The following is a 15,700-nucleotide window of genomic DNA, read 5'->3' as shown; positions in this document are numbered from 1 at the left end:
ATAAAAAAAAAAGGAAAAAAAAAACACATCAACCTGATGTCTTGGTTTAAATAAGTAGTATGCTAATTTATACATACAACATGTTTTAGTAGTGGTTTCTTGTTGATGTAAGGTGTTTAACCCAGATGAACATCAAAAGGAACATGTATTTTTCAGACGTCCAGCACACACCACTGATGCGTGATGCAGCAGCGCTGGACAGGGATTGAAAGTGACTTTGTGATTTGACAGTGTAAAGACCTCAGGTTCAGCTGCCTACTGTTGTGTGGAATTGGTCTGGGCTTATTACTATGTAAGGTTAGTTATTCACATCATGCATGAAAGCTCAGTAACCTAGAGCTGCTATTGTACAGTGTTGAAGGGACAAAGAATTATAACCTTTTATTCAGCTATAATTTGCTTCACTGATCATGACTGCTTCCACAGAATCCAACTAAATCTTTTTAGGGCTTGTGACTGGGCATTTCAGTTACTATATATTCCAAGTCTTTTGAAGCCATATAGTAACCCCATTGACTTTAATTGTATGGACATAAAAAAAACATGAAAACATCAAAACAGTGTATGACTAAAAGAATGTGAAGTTTAAAAATGATGAGATGTAATTTTTGGGTGAACTGTTGTTTTAAAGTAGCAATTAATATTGCTCTGCAGCATTCCTTGTGTGCTGGTGGTTGTTGACAGTGTGAGAAAGACATATTTTCAGATAACTGAGCTCGATCTCTCTCTGCTGAGGTGTGTGGGAAGGGTCCCTGTCAGTTTAATCACTGATCTCAAAGTCTTCTCAGGGTTTTGGCAGCTGTCTCTTGAGTCCTTTGATTCTGTCAGTGGTTGCAAACACTCACTGTTTGTTTAACATCAAAAACTGGATTATTTCAGAGAGGTATAACTTACACTTTACATTTACTGACTAATCTACAAGTAACTGCACATTTATCCACACATTTTTTATTTATTTAAATAAGACCGTGAATAATATAATGAATAAAAAAAATTGAAAGGGCATATATTCTTTACTTTTGTAATTATTATTATTTATTAATTTCCTTGATTTTATATGCAAATGATCTCTGTTATGAGTGGCTAACTTCATCAGGACAGTGGAAATGACTGAATACATATATTCAAAAAATATCAAACTGATATTAGACATTTTCAATATTGTATATTGGCGGACACTGGACAGTTTTACATGTAGATTCCCTTATTTCTTTGTAAACTAGTGCTATTTTAATGTCAAAAATATCTTTAATCAAAAAATCTAAATTTTATAATATCTCAAAATGAATATCTATTTTTTTCCTACTGCACATTAAAAGGTTTTAATCCCTAACATTTTATTTTTAATTTATTTATATATGTGAGGTTTTTTTTTTATTTCAAGGAGACTTATATTTTTCAGTTTGCCAAATATATATAATTTGCCATTTTCTGAAGAAAGTGTTTGTTTGTCAAGTGGTTGCTAGGGTGTTGCTATGGTTGCTGAAGTGTTTTGGCTCATCACTGTGCTGTTGCTAGGGTGTTCTAGGTGGTTGCTTACGAAAACCCACTTCCAAGCCTTTATGTGACCACTGATAAGCAAACAGTCCCTGCCATTATCAGACACTCCATCCCCCGTTCTCCTCTTCCCCTCCTCCTCATTCACCACACACTAAGCTCTTTCACCATCCATGCCAATGCTTCGCTCCAGTCACCCTCTCGCTCCGCACCATGTTTTCCACAAAGCCCCTCAACTGTTTGCCACCGGCTCTCTGGGGACCCAGCTACACCCTGGCAAAAAGATGAGAGAGAGAGAGAGAGAGAGAGAGAGAGAGAGAGAGAACAGGCTGAGAGTGTGAAATAATTGAGAGGCGAAGAGTGCAGAGCAGAGCCAGGCACCAGAGCAAAATATCCGTCTGTGTTACAAGAACTTCCTCCTTTTGTCTGTGCCGCCCATTTCAATTAAGGCTTCCAGCAGAGTCGCCCGGTCCTGATAGAAACATCCCTCCATCCATCCGTTCATCATCGAGGACGCAGCCTATACAAGGACAGCCAGCTGTAACGACTGCACGCAGGGAGCGACAGAACTGCAGGGAGGGGGAGAAATAATTAAATAAGTCACAAGGAGAAGGAGAGATTGAGCGAACAGAGGAGACCGCGAGGGAGGAGGGGATGTAGCCAGAGCGTTGTTGGAGGCTGCCAGGGGAAATGTGCTGAAACGAGCAGAAAACAGGAAGATACCGGTGAGCACCGCACCATCGAGATCTCATCCATTTGTCCTCCCCATCTGACCGCCGCTGTCTTTGTGTGCAGATGTGATTGGCATTGAGCTTGCGGCATATGCCCTTGTGCATGCATATGTGTTTGATGCGTTCTGTTTATTTTCATCACACCTGCAGTGATTTGACGGCCAGTCTTCAATGCCATATTCGGGGTTTGAACCCGTTTGGCGAGTGCAGCAGCGTTGCGTGCGTGTGTGTGTGTGTGTGTGTGTGTGTGTGTGTGTGTGCGTTCTGCCTACCTGGCATGCTTTAGTCAAAGTTCCAGAGCGCAGCTAGAATCCTTTCATTTAGCTTTCACACACAAAAGAAGACACACACTCCCATACCTCTTGGTGCCGGAGACCCGATGCATCCTAAGAAGGCTGACGGTATGTGAACGGTATTGGAACATCTCAAGATCTCTGCTCATTGTGTGCATATTTTCTTGTCAGATATGTCACAAGAAATGGAGTTAGTTTTTGTGGCCACTAATGAAAGGAAATGTGCTGTTTTGACTGTTGACTCGGAACGGGTGGTAGTTATGTCATTATGAACGATCTCAGGCTGTCCCTCGTTTTCCGAAGAGGGTGGTTAAAATAGATGCTCATGCATTATTTAAGTCTGACTGAAATAATTAGTGGATTGTCAGTTATCCACCACCTCTTGGTCGCGGTGCACCCAAACACGAGGCTCTGCATGATCCTTCCCATGACTCCAGACACAAGGAGTCACATTCAAGGCTCTCGCGTTAGTTTGTTTCTGGGTAAATAACAAAGGGGATTTGTGCTATGCTGCAACGCCAAGATCCTGATACTTCTGCTTTATGACGTTAAAAGTTGATTTTCTACCTTAAGTTCCTGCAGACAAATCAGGGGTTGGATTGAGCCTGCTGTCAGATGCATAGTGGGCCCGTTTTGGGATCTTTGGCTCATTGGTCACTGTTTGGCGTGTTTTCAACCTGTCCTTGGTGTTTCAGACCATCAAATAAAGTAGCTGAAAGCAGTAGTTTAAGAGTCATTTGTGTGTAGAACATTGCCCGATGCTGCTGTTTTTAGCTGCAGTGTCTGTGTTGGGATGTCATATAATCCACCTGTTCCGGTATTGATTGGCAATAAATCTAAATATGGCCACTGCTGCACACCAGCGGCTGCTCGGGAGAGCCCTGATGTGATGTTAATACTTCTAGCAAATCTATGACGGATTACTGATAAGTTTAGTGACCTTTGTAGATGGTGGTTCAGTTCTGAGAAGGGATGTCAATAGTTCTGCAGAAGCCAGTCAGTTCAGATATGAAGCTGGCTGCATGTGTATTTAAGGTATTTGGCAAATTATTATGCATGTAACAAATGCGTGATGATTTGTTCTATGAATACTGATGCAGTTCTCCTTCACATTGCACAATTACAATTTTGACTTTCAGTCCCATTAGCTAGTTGCTGTGATATGTCATGTTTTTCAATGCTTGGCCTTGAATTTTTGGCTTTTAACTAGTAGCTCATTGGGGCTCAACCAGGGGGCCTCTGCTAAGGTTGAGTTTATTTAAAATGATTTAAATAATAATTAAATAAAAAAGACAAAACAAGCATTACAATAAAAATACAAAAATCCATATCCTTAATAATTATTCAGTGAATTATGAAAAGCTGGAAAAATCATGGGTGCCTTTGAACATTGTTTTGGACATTTGGGGGGCCATGGACTCAAAAAGGTTGAGAGCCAATGATATAGTTAGTTGACAGTAGACAGGAATAAAAAAAAGCTGGAATGGGATCATATGGGGGCTAAAGCCAGATATGAACTAGAGTCCCCTTGAACACATCAGCAGAAGTCCCTTTCCACACCCTTAGCTTTTCTCACTAGCTTAACCAAACTTCACCAGGAAGAACTTCATTCAGTCAGCAGTCTAAGCATCTATCTGGTCCCCTAGCAAGATCAGCAGCGAGCTAGCACTAACCAGCAGAAGCCAGTCTTGGAATTCATGCTGGCCTAAGGTGCTTGTCAGCGATGATGTATGCTTCCCAGATATATCTGGTTCTTCACCATATTTGTAAAGTCACTCTGGAGACCATCTTGAAGAGAGAAAGTCACTTCAATAGTGTAGGTGGATCCAGGCAGCTATAGGAAAGTGTCTAACAACTCCAAAAAAAGTTTCATTCTTTGCAAATGATCAGCAACGACAAATAGGAGCAAAGACAGCAGAGCTCACGTGATCCGTCTCCGTTGAGACCGTGTAGGCAAGACGGAGGAGATGTTCATGTGACTGTGAGCGATTTCACAGCCATAAAGGTTTTGTCTCAACCCACATATAGCAATAAATAAAAAATGATGTGTGGAAAACCGCATCAGAATCCGTGGGTATTGATCATGATTCATATGATGCATTATTTTCCACGCAGAATAAACTTTTTACCAGCAAGAAGCTGTTTCCCTGTCTAAATAAAAGACATTTTGCGTTCAGATTTTTTAAAGCTAGTATATGGCTAGTTTGGCAGGCCACTTGTAATCCGCCTACAGTACAAAGACCTCCAGCACTTGTTCATATAACAAGCAATGAATCAATAAATCCAAATGTGTGCTTTGTTGTCTGCCATTGCATGTGATGTATCACCGGTCACTGTCAAGTCTGCAGTTCTCAGTTTAACCTTCTCCTCAGAGTTTAATCGAGGGTAACTGCATTGGAGGTTTCTCACTTCATTCTGCTCTGTTGCGCTCGTGTTTTGTGGCTATTTTAGGAATTAGGTGTAAGAAGGTGCTAGCTTGTTATATTAGCTGTTGCCGGGTAAGGTTTATTGTCATGGTAATGGCTGTTATGAGGTAATAAACATGGTGGATCTTCTCAGGAAGATAGATTGCTGTAAAATGGAGAATGTAATGAAGTGTTGAAGACCCCTCCTCATCATTATTTCTCTCCCACACTTGTCATTCTTTCCTGCTCATTAACTGACTTTCTGACTTCACCCTCCTCTGGGCTGTTTTTATCCCCTCTTCTTCGTTCTGTCTAGCCTACTCTAACCATCTTACCAACTCAGCTCTTTCTGGTTTTTGCTCTTCTCTTCCTTCGCAATTATCGTTCCCTTTCTCCCACACTGGTCACTCTCTTCCGTTCATTATCTGTGCTGCTGTTCTCTACTCCTCCTTTTCACTCCTCCATCAGCCAGGATTGATTCCATCAGATGTCCTCTGCAGCGAGAAACCTTCCGTACTAAAACATCCATCCTGGAAATCTACACCGGATGTTCATAATTCAGCGATTAGTCATTTCTTGTAGATGCTCTTACAAAGTACACTTTTTTTGGGGATTGGTTTATGTTTAGGCTACTTCACTTTTTGTTAAGATTATTTTCCTTTTTAAAAGAATAATTACAATAAAAGTTAATTGTTCATTGAAAATGTATGTCATATTTTCAGAGTTTAACATTGATAATCTACATCAGGCATCTAAAAAATATGCAATGTGACCCTTATATAAGAAGAAGAAAAGCCTGAAAAAATGTATGCTTTAAAGAAAAAAATCTTTATTTTATTTTGCTGTTATTGGTTGTGTTCTTGTAATACTTAAAAAAAAAAAAAAAAAAAAAAAAAAAAAAAAAAAAAACATGATCAACCCCATACTTGAAGAAACATCCTTATTTAAACTCATATATTTGTTTCAACACAGTGCCAGAATTTCTCAATCCATTCGTTTATGCTTTACTTTTTTATATTTTTATGGTGTATATGTCTTAGGATGATGATGTCCCTGCTATTTAAAAAAAAAAAAAAAAAAAACCTTGCTTTAAAGATCATTACAAGGCGGATAAGCGAAATCCCAGATCTACACATGAAATCACCACCAGAAGCAGTCACGATAAGAAAACAGCTTTATCTGAGTTTACAAAGAGTCCAGTTCCCCTCTTTCCTCTCTCATGTGATTCTGCTCCTACAGTGAAGGACTGAAATGTGGATCATGCATCAGCAGTGCCCAGGGCCCTGAGCCTAGCTCAAACTCCCATCTTAAAATAGACATGCAGACATGTATTCATCCTATTAGTACTTCTCTTTGTGTATCCTCCTGTCCTCTGCTTCTTTCTATCTTCTCTCCCTCTTTTGTGGTCCAGAACAATGTTTGCTGGAGTCTTAAGTGGGTGCCAGTGCTTAGTGTTTTGTCCACACAATGACTGGCTCAGACCTCAGCCTTATCTACTGTCACTGAATCCAGGGACTTTATTTCTCTGTGCTGTATTTCCACTTTGATGCCATATTATGATACAGAAGTTATTAGACCATTTTGAATTCAAACATTCCCCAAGAACCACTGTACTTTAGAATTTGCATATACAAGGATGAATTGTGTATGTTTTGTTGCCTAAATTATATATCAAACATATAAGTATACATTAATTCATCACATATCAACAGTCTGTCAGACTTGCTAATAAATAGTTATAGTATCTGTTTAGTAAATAGCTCCATTTGGAAAGATTTTCTTTTTTCTCTGTGGCTATAATGATTTGCTTTCTCTGGTTTGTTTTGTGTTTTACAGCTCTCTGGAAATTGTTGCCATCCTTTATATATGCTTATTTTTGCATTCTGCCCGTCATTAAGAGCCATTTTCATTCAGTAAATCAATAATTCTGTCTGTTTAGGCAAAACATTGAATGGCTTCTGCTTGGTCTTAATGTCTTCATTTTGCAGGGCCAGCAAAACGAAATTCTAATACAATATAATGGTTATTTCTATAAAAACAAAAAATGGATGATGAACACAGGAACGTTTAAATATATATATATTCAATGTATTTTTTTTAAAATAACTCTTAACAAAAGTTATATAAAAAAGATTATAAATGATAGAAAATGTTAATTAATATTAAAAATTATAAATATAAGTTATAAATAAAAATACTCAAGATATATTCTCTAATAATCAATTTCTCAAACACATTTGTGAAATTTTAAAGATATTTTAAAAATCATATCTTTACTGGAAAACAGACAAAAAAATACTGATTAAGAATATGTTTCATGCAGTTATTGCACTTCATTATGTCCTTCATTTCACTGGGTTTGGAAGTGAGAAAAGAAAAGCTCTATGAATAAAAATAAAAATGTGTCTTGTTGTCTTTCTGATAAGCATATGCATCCAGCTGGTAAATGGAATGATTAGATCTGAGTGGTTTTGTAGCAGAGTAATCAGTCAAATATTATTTGCGTCTTTCTCCCAATCAATGAGATTTTCTCGTCACTCAACAGTTTATCAAGCTTTGCTTCCCTCACATCCATTTACAAATCATTGAGTTTTACTTTCACAGTCTAAAACCTAATCAGAACCACCTGAAGAGTTTGATGAGCACAGTTTGATGCTGTTATTTATCCTCAACTCTTTATTATACAGCAACAAAATCACAGTCTGATCCAGGGTGAGAGGATGCTCTAGCCAATTAATTACTCTATAATAAGCTCAATTATCCTATTCTGAGGTAGAGCTCTCATTAGCATGTCGTTTCTGTGCTTCCTTGACAAGTATTTAGGTTCTGTATAAGATGATGTCCTTCATCAGTATTTTTAGTTTGTTCTCTCTCTCTCTCTCTCTCTCTCTCATTCTCAATAGTCCAGTTTTTTGACAAAGGCTTCAGTTTTGACTTGAAGTTGGTATTGTATGCTGGCCGGGTACAAACTTTTTCTCAAGTAACTCTTAAAGGTAGTCTAGCTGATTTCGGAGAGGCTAGCATAAGCTTCCACCTTCCCTGGAAACCCCACTCCAAAGCCTTACCTCCTCCAAAATGCATTAACATGACAGGCAGACCAGATTCCAGACAAATTCCACAGATGATATAAATACATTTAGACCACTAAACTTAGTGATTGCCATAGGGATGTGAAAAGATTTCCAAGCAGCATAACAAAAAATGTGTTGGAACCAAATCACCTAGTGCATGATTATTATTTCCCTTTTAAATTTTGAGTTTGAATTACATAAACCTTACTGGCTGTCTCGGTTTGATTTAAGGCCCTTCAATACAATAAACGTGGATGAGATGTGGATGGTGGAAGATTCTTTTACTGTGTGGATTAAGTATCGCTCTTTCTCACTCTCAGGGTCCACAGCCCTCACTCTTTTCTCACATCCTCACTTCCTTCACTTTGCCTTCTTTTTTTTTTGTCTTACCCCTCCTTTACAATTTCACAGCCTGAGCAGAGACTGTCAGAGTGAAAGACAGCAGGTATTTATACCCCCCCCCCTCTCTGTGTGTATGTATGTGTATATATATATATATATATATATATATATATATAGCCAATGTGTGTATGTGTGTGTGTGTGTGTGTATATACATACAGCATAAAATATTGGACAGTTGTGGATTTTAGTTTAGTAGGTCATTGGAGTCATTGAAATTAAACAAAATCTTTCACCATCAAAAGTGACAGTACAGACATTTATAACGTTACAATAGATTTATATATAAAGAAATGCTATTCTGTTCAGATTTTGTTAGCTTCTGTTTTAATAAAAGCAGAATGAGATAAAAATGTACCCTATACAAACAAAAGAGAGGCACTTTGCAGATGAAATGTCTTGTTTGAACAAACAAAACCAAATTAAACCCTGCGGCTCGTGATGATACATCGATGTGTTAAGACACAGAACGATCAGTCTGTGCAAGAAACTGAACAGTATTTATATAGTTTTTTACCTCTGATTCATGCAATGTCCGAACTGTTCGAACTCTCCTTAACGCATCCTCCTGTGTGCGTTCTCAAGCAGGCGCGTGAAGCATCTTCTTCTTGCTTTATGGCGGATCGCAGACTTATAAGTGCATTACCGCCACCTATCTCTCAAGTGGTCAATTGACATTCCTAATTGAGATTCTAGATTGTCAATGGTCCTTTGGAGAGATAGGTGGTGGTAATGCAGTTATAAGTCTGCGATCTGCCATAAAGCAAGAAGAAGAAGCCACGATTCCTATCCACTTACTGTACATTATAACTTCAACTTCAACTTTGCTTAATTGTCATTCTTCCACATACACAGTATACAGAAGAACAAAATGTTTTTTTTCTGACAGACCAAGGAGCAAAGACACTGAAAAAACAATAGAATGCAACGGTTTAAGCTAAAATTCTTGGTTTGTGTTTTACTGAAGAAACAAAGTCACCTACATCTTGGATGCCCTCTGGGTAAACAGATAGACATACAATTTTCATTTTTGGGTGAGCTATCCCTTTAATTCATAAACCAGTCCATATAAGATTATTTGTAAGTAGCTTGAGTCAGCGTTCAGTGCGGCAATTTGTGTGTGTGCATGAAAGAGAAAGATAAAATGAATCTTCTTTATTAATAAGCACAGTTGTATTGTTTTAGATCGAATGAGTCATATTTATCAAACCCCATGCACATCAATTAGGCGATCTGTAAGTCTTAATGGCCCTCAGAGTAAGTTTTTTGATTCAGTTATTAAAGGATGGCACTAATCTCCCAGTGCACCATTGTGTTGGCTAAGCAGAAGCTGAGAGCTGCACTGTCATTCCAATGCATTACATGTGGGTGATTATGATATAATATGCCCCAAATAGATAGTGGAAAACTTGGGGTTAGTTTCAGGAAAGCTGGAGGCTTATTGTGTGGGAGGATTTGGACTCATATAGAAGTTTGAAAATGTTATCAAAATTGCTTATCACTTCTTTCCTCAAACATTTGTAAACCAAAGACAGGCGGCTCCTAGCATTTTGTTGATTTTGCAGTGAAGGGCACAGAGGTACGTTTTAGGGATCTGAATATCGGGTGTCGGAATCTGAATGCCTCGAACTGCCAGTCTTGTGACAATGCTTGAAAAATCAACAAGTGTTTTGCCACTTTTTTCTCCTTCACCCACCAGAGAGAAAAGGAGAGAAAGAGGTGACTTCACTTTTCCACCCACATCACACTCTCAGTGGTGCTCAGCTGTGAGGTTTGTTAACATGCGTCTTTCCTCATGCTCTGTTAAATGCCTGGAGCTCTTCTAAACCCAACACTCATTTCTCTAGAATGGGGCTTGTTTATATCTTGTTTTAGTTATTCATTTGAATGTTCTTGCAAGCTATTTTTATATACACTGTCGTTTTTAAGAAGTGTTAGATTAAAGTAGTGAAATCTTTCATTGATTGATTGAATGGCATTCAGTATCGGACTGCCAGCAATTATTAAAAAGGGAAGTGACATTCAGCCAAGTATGGTGACCCATACTCAGAATTTGTGCTCTGCATTTAACCCATCCGAAATGCACACACACAGAGCAGTGAACACACACACACACACTGTGAGCACACACCCGGAGCAGTGGGCAGCCATTTATGCTGCGGCGCCCGGGGAGCAGTTGGGGGTTCGATGCCTTGCTCAAGGGCACCTAAGTCATGGTATTGAAGGTGGAGAGAGAGCTATTCATGCACTATCCCCACCCACAATTCCGTCCGGCCCGAGACTAGAACTCACAACTCTTCGATTGGGAGTCCTACCCTCTAACCATTAGGCCACGACTTCCCCAAAAATAAAATTTTATGTTTCCTCATAAAATGTGCATATTGAATTGTAATTGGTCTCTATCAAAAATTGGGGAGTCTCTCTCTGTCAATGTCAATGAATGTCTCTCCAGCTCTTTTTATTTGAGTTTTCAACTTGCAAGCAGCAGAATTGTGCATTTAAAAATAATAAATTAATTTAGTGATCGTTATTCTAACAACAAGACATAAGATGCATTGATGAGAATGAGATTTCTTAAGAGTCAAGTTAGCTTTTTGAAAACATTTAAAAGGATTTTGTTTCAAAGATGTTTAGATGTTTGTCCTAGAAAACTAGACAATGTGCAGTGATCATTTTTGTTGTAATTAGTTTATGCAGCGATTATGATGATTCAGGGATTTTCAGCTACAGCCTACCGAGTGTCACACCCAAACTAATTCACCAGGGACTTTCAGCTTATTCTCCTCAGGCACAGCTTAACACTTCCTGTTGATGTCTGCTGGACTTAAAGGTACATTTTGTAAGATATTTGCAGTAAAATATCCCAAAACCACTAGGCTGGTGTTATATATTTTGTCCAGCTGATTACTAACAATATCTCTAATGCTTTCAACTACTTGTAAATCATGACAAAATTTTCATTCTAAACAGTGACACGGGGCAGTGCAGTAGACTGTCAATGACGTCAGTTACCCTTTGTGACCGCCTTTACTGATGTAGGAACCACATGACAACAGTGTTGTGGACAAATTGCGGACGTAGCTTCGTGACAAACTTCAACTAGAAAGAGATGCCGATCTCGCTTACAAACGTGGGGCATCACGTCTCTAGACCCGCAGGAGGATGCTTCCGATCCATAGTCTGATCCCGTCTTTACATTGACTTTGTATGTAATCTACTCTCGCAAATCGTTGAACTCGCGTTAAATCCATGATTTATCTTTCCGTCTGATTGATAGACGTCAGCGGTTGGGTAGAAGACAACAAATCCCATCATTCCACGCTCCTTCTTTGCGTCATCAAACCACGCGATTGTTATTGTTTTTGTAGTGCGCCCTCTGGTCCTACAACCTGCCACCTTTAAAATGATAGATAATCCTAAACTAATCATTATTTAAATAAAATCATAAAAATAGAATCGAGATGTGATTATACTGTAAAAAAGTCAAAGAAAAGATGATGGATGACGGTGCAATCTGTCTTTGTTTCCACTCTAGTGTCAACTTATGATTTGTTCAGTATAATAAAATCAGCTCCGTCTTCCAACCACTGGCAACACGCATCACTGCAGCCAATGATGTTTCTCCCTATGACACCTCTCAGCCAATAAGATTCCTGAGCTCATCAGCTCAGTCTAATGTGAAAGCTTTTATTCACTCATGTATTCATTTATTATTTAACACAAATCTGTCCTGAAAGTTCTACTGACCTCCTTTCTGGAGAATGCATTATTATTTCATTCCACATTGGTCGTCTGTTGACCTTTGTTGCAGAGTTTATTTGATCATAATCAGTTTATGAGCCTATAAATGAAAATGGACTGGATTGGGGGATAACTTTGCTCAGCTAGTATACTGCTAGATAATTTTAACTGCATGTATTTGTAAGACATTTATAGTTTTGCATGAACTGTGCCTACCATTTATAAATAATTCATTACTACACAGTTCAGCAGACTATGTGTACCAAGAACAAACCATGTCAACCTTGTTTAAGCTTAAGAAAGGCTATATGAGAAAGTAAACTTGTTAAGAAGCTCACACCTTCTAATGAGATTTATGATCTTCTATAAAGGTGTCTCTGTCATATAGTGTAGGTGGGTCATTGCTAATAAGCACAGCATGTACTGTCTGTGTGCCATATGTATGCTGTTGATGTATAGCATCTGTGTTTGCCATGTGTTTTCATGGTCTGGATAAGGTCATCAGGCTTAGAGCTGAAGCTTAGATCTTGGTTTTCCTGTAAGTTCCCAGAAACCTATCTTGGGTGCATCAAAGTAATTTATTTATAAAAAAATGTTTTTTTTTTCAGAAAGAAAAGCAATCAGAAAGAGCAAATAAAATATATAATAGTAATGTATTGTAATTATTAGTGCAAATACTTATTTTAAATAAGTATTATATTCAATACTTTTTCTAATTAATTGAATTCAGAGCCTGCTGTTTGTGCCCCTTCGTGTTTATGAACTAAACATTGACAGTTTTGATCTGCTTTCCACTATAGAGAAGATTTCCTATGGGGGAAGCTACTAGACTTCTGATTATTTGCCGTTGATTAATTTTTTGCCTTCATATTGATGTGGATGTCTTGGGATTGGTTCTGTAAGTGAATCTATTAGTCCCTTGTCCCTTTACACCACTGCTGACCTTGACTACACAATGTCTTATAGAGATGCTCTACAGCAAGCACACACACACACACACACACAGAGACATACAGTACAGTACACATACACCGGATTTTCATGTTTATTGGCTGTAAGGATTTTCAGACAAAGCTCTGTTGGTGAGTTGACCCTGAGGGGCTTAAAAGAGAAAAATAAGAGGCTCTGTGTGCTCTGGGTAAAGATAGAGAAAATGGAGGAAGGGTGTTTGTATATATGTGTTCATGTGATTGGATCTAGGGCTCTGATTGGCTGTCTCCAAACTGAGCTGCTTCATGCATGAAGGAGCCAGCTGTCATTGTCGTGAAATCTCTGATGGTTGGAGTATGCCGGCAGGAATGGGTGGAAAGGGATGCCTGGCGGGGGGTGTTCTGACTGATGCCGGGAGGAAGCCATCCATCCATCCATCCATCCATCCATCCATAATTTACTTATTTACAAAAGTATTGGATTTTTCTTGATAATAAAAGGTAATTATTGCTCAATATGACTTGGAACCCAAAATGTAACTCGGAAGAGCATGGATTTATGTTTTTTTTTTCTTTTGCCTCCATGTTCTTGAATTCCACCCACTCTCTGAAATGATGCATGGCATTATATATTGTGTGTAACTGGAAGACACTATGTTGTTATCAGAATGATGGGCAGCCCACTTTAGTTTTGGATAGGAAGGAGGAAAGAGTGTAAGGATTCTGAGAAGGGCGGTGAAATTGGCATGAGTGGAGGGTAACGGGGTAAATATGAGAGGGAAGTGGAGAATGTTTAGTAAAAGGGCAGAGCGCCTCAGTTATGATGTTGTCATTGTCTGAGTGTGTAAATGTGGATCGTTCGCCTGAAGAGCAGACGGTGCATTCATCACCGCTCAGAGCTACACACCACCATGAGCTCACGATCCATATTCAGTAGCTCTCAATGGAAATGTGCACATAAACAAAAGACTGATGAGCAATCATAGCAATATTTGACCCCCCCATGAGAAAGGAATGAATTGAATAGAATACATTTCCATTTAGTCAATTAGCAGACGCTTTTATACAAAGCAACAAATGAACAAGGAAAATCACTTGGGTCAGTTATAGATGTTTACTTTCCCTCTTAACGTTTTCTTTAGCCCCACCACTATGTAAATATGATAAATAGGAATTAACTTTTGTTTATATTTCATTAAATTCTTCACTGGAACCTCAAATCATTCTAGCAAATTTGACAACCTCGTATGTGTTAGCAAGACAGCTAATTAATAATGAAGAGAATAAAACAAATAGAATTGAGATGTGGTTTCAGGGGTAATGGATGTGGTCTAAAACATATCCAGGAGTAAATGCCCTGAGTCTGAATCCCAGCTTCTTTCTGCTCATTCTTTAGTCTCATGTGTGAGCAGGTTTATGTATTCCAGCATGTACACAAGAGAGGAATCGTGTTTATTGTGAAGTTTCAAGGACCCATGAGAAATGGGATTTTATATGACAATTCTGTGTCGTGTTGTAGGATTAGTATTGGATTTTTGTAGTTAAATGTTGTACAGCAAGAGCAACGACCCCACAACCTTCTGATCTTCCAGGAAAGGTTAGTAATTGTGGTGTTTTTAATCAGCTTACAGAATCTAGTGCGACATGCAGTACTTTAATTATTTTATGTTTATTTAAAATATTTTATCTGACTTTGTAAATCACAATTAAGACATTCGATCTCTTTACTGATGCAGAGAAATGTGATGTGAAGTTTTATCATCTAAAAGCAGTGATTTCTGATACAGCAGCATCCACAGAGAAACAAAAAGCCCTTTATCACATGATGAAATCCACAATCGTGATAGAAGCCATTGTTTATTCACATGACGATGCGCTGTATCTCTAGTCAAATTACAAATAAAGTATTCACAGCAGATGTTACCACACACCCTAGATAGGCTTTTTGCTCATTTAAATGTTGGACTTGAACACGTGTTTGAGAATCTATAAAACAGTTTGATCGATAATAATATTTGTGATTGCATACTGCTCTTTAAAGATCAGCATCAGTTAGCCCATAGATTAGTGTCCGCGGTTGGATTCGAAGGGGTTGCATAATATCTGTAGGATTACTGAATGGCTGACATTATCTTTCTCTACTTTATGTTGTGTTGAAATCTTAAATAAAAGTTAAGTGAGTGTGCAATGTGTTCGTAATATCTCATAATGCATTCCTTCATATTTTATAGTGCCCCAGTCTCTGGTGGGTGTTGCCCCTCAGTTAATCCTCTTTTTTTAAAGCACTGACACAAACTGTTCCACCACCCTTCCTCTTCACGTCCAGTCCCTCTCGTTAAATCAGTCTTTTAAAAGTGTGTCATCTTTCTCTCTTTGCCACAGATAAAAGCTCTTTTCTGTCAAAATCCAGTTCCTATATGATGATGTCATAACAGAAGTTGTTTAAAAACTCAGACAGTCAGGCTTTTCCCTGTTCTGTGACATCATCGCATCATTCCATTCCTCCTTTTTCCTCTGAGCTTATGCTCACTTACATAACCATTGATCCACAGATGGTACATCTGACCTGCTCCCTGTTAATGTGTTTGTGTGACCCTCTGAAACTGAATGGCTGGAAAACAGTTTTTTCTGA

General features: G+C 38.4%; 1 protein-coding gene across 4 annotated transcripts in view; it reads left to right on the top strand.

The window, feature by feature from the left end:
• LOC113069862 (protein kinase C zeta type-like) overlaps nt 1–15,700 on the top strand; it is a 91,773-nt gene that overhangs the window by 12,053 nt on the left and 64,020 nt on the right. The window contains exon 1 of one of the 4 annotated variants that reach the window (XM_026242942.1): nt 1,812–2,222. The exons of 2 other annotated variants lie outside the window; for them this stretch is intronic. Coding sequence is in view for 1 of the 2 variants with exons in the window: in XM_026242941.1 (XP_026098726.1) it covers nt 2,608–2,629 (22 nt within the window). In the remaining variant the exon portion in view is untranslated. Of the gene's footprint in view, nt 1–1,811; nt 2,223–2,558; nt 2,630–15,700 lie in introns of those variants that run through there. One more of the 4 variants, XM_026242941.1, reaches the window with a different exon arrangement.

This window comes from Carassius auratus, unplaced genomic scaffold, assembly GCF_003368295.1.
Source record: "Carassius auratus strain Wakin unplaced genomic scaffold, ASM336829v1 scaf_tig00002576, whole genome shotgun sequence".
NCBI lineage: Eukaryota > Metazoa > Chordata > Actinopteri > Cypriniformes > Cyprinidae > Carassius > Carassius auratus.
The sequence above is the reverse complement of the archived record's forward strand: the minus strand, read 5'-3'. Positions and strand labels throughout refer to the sequence as shown.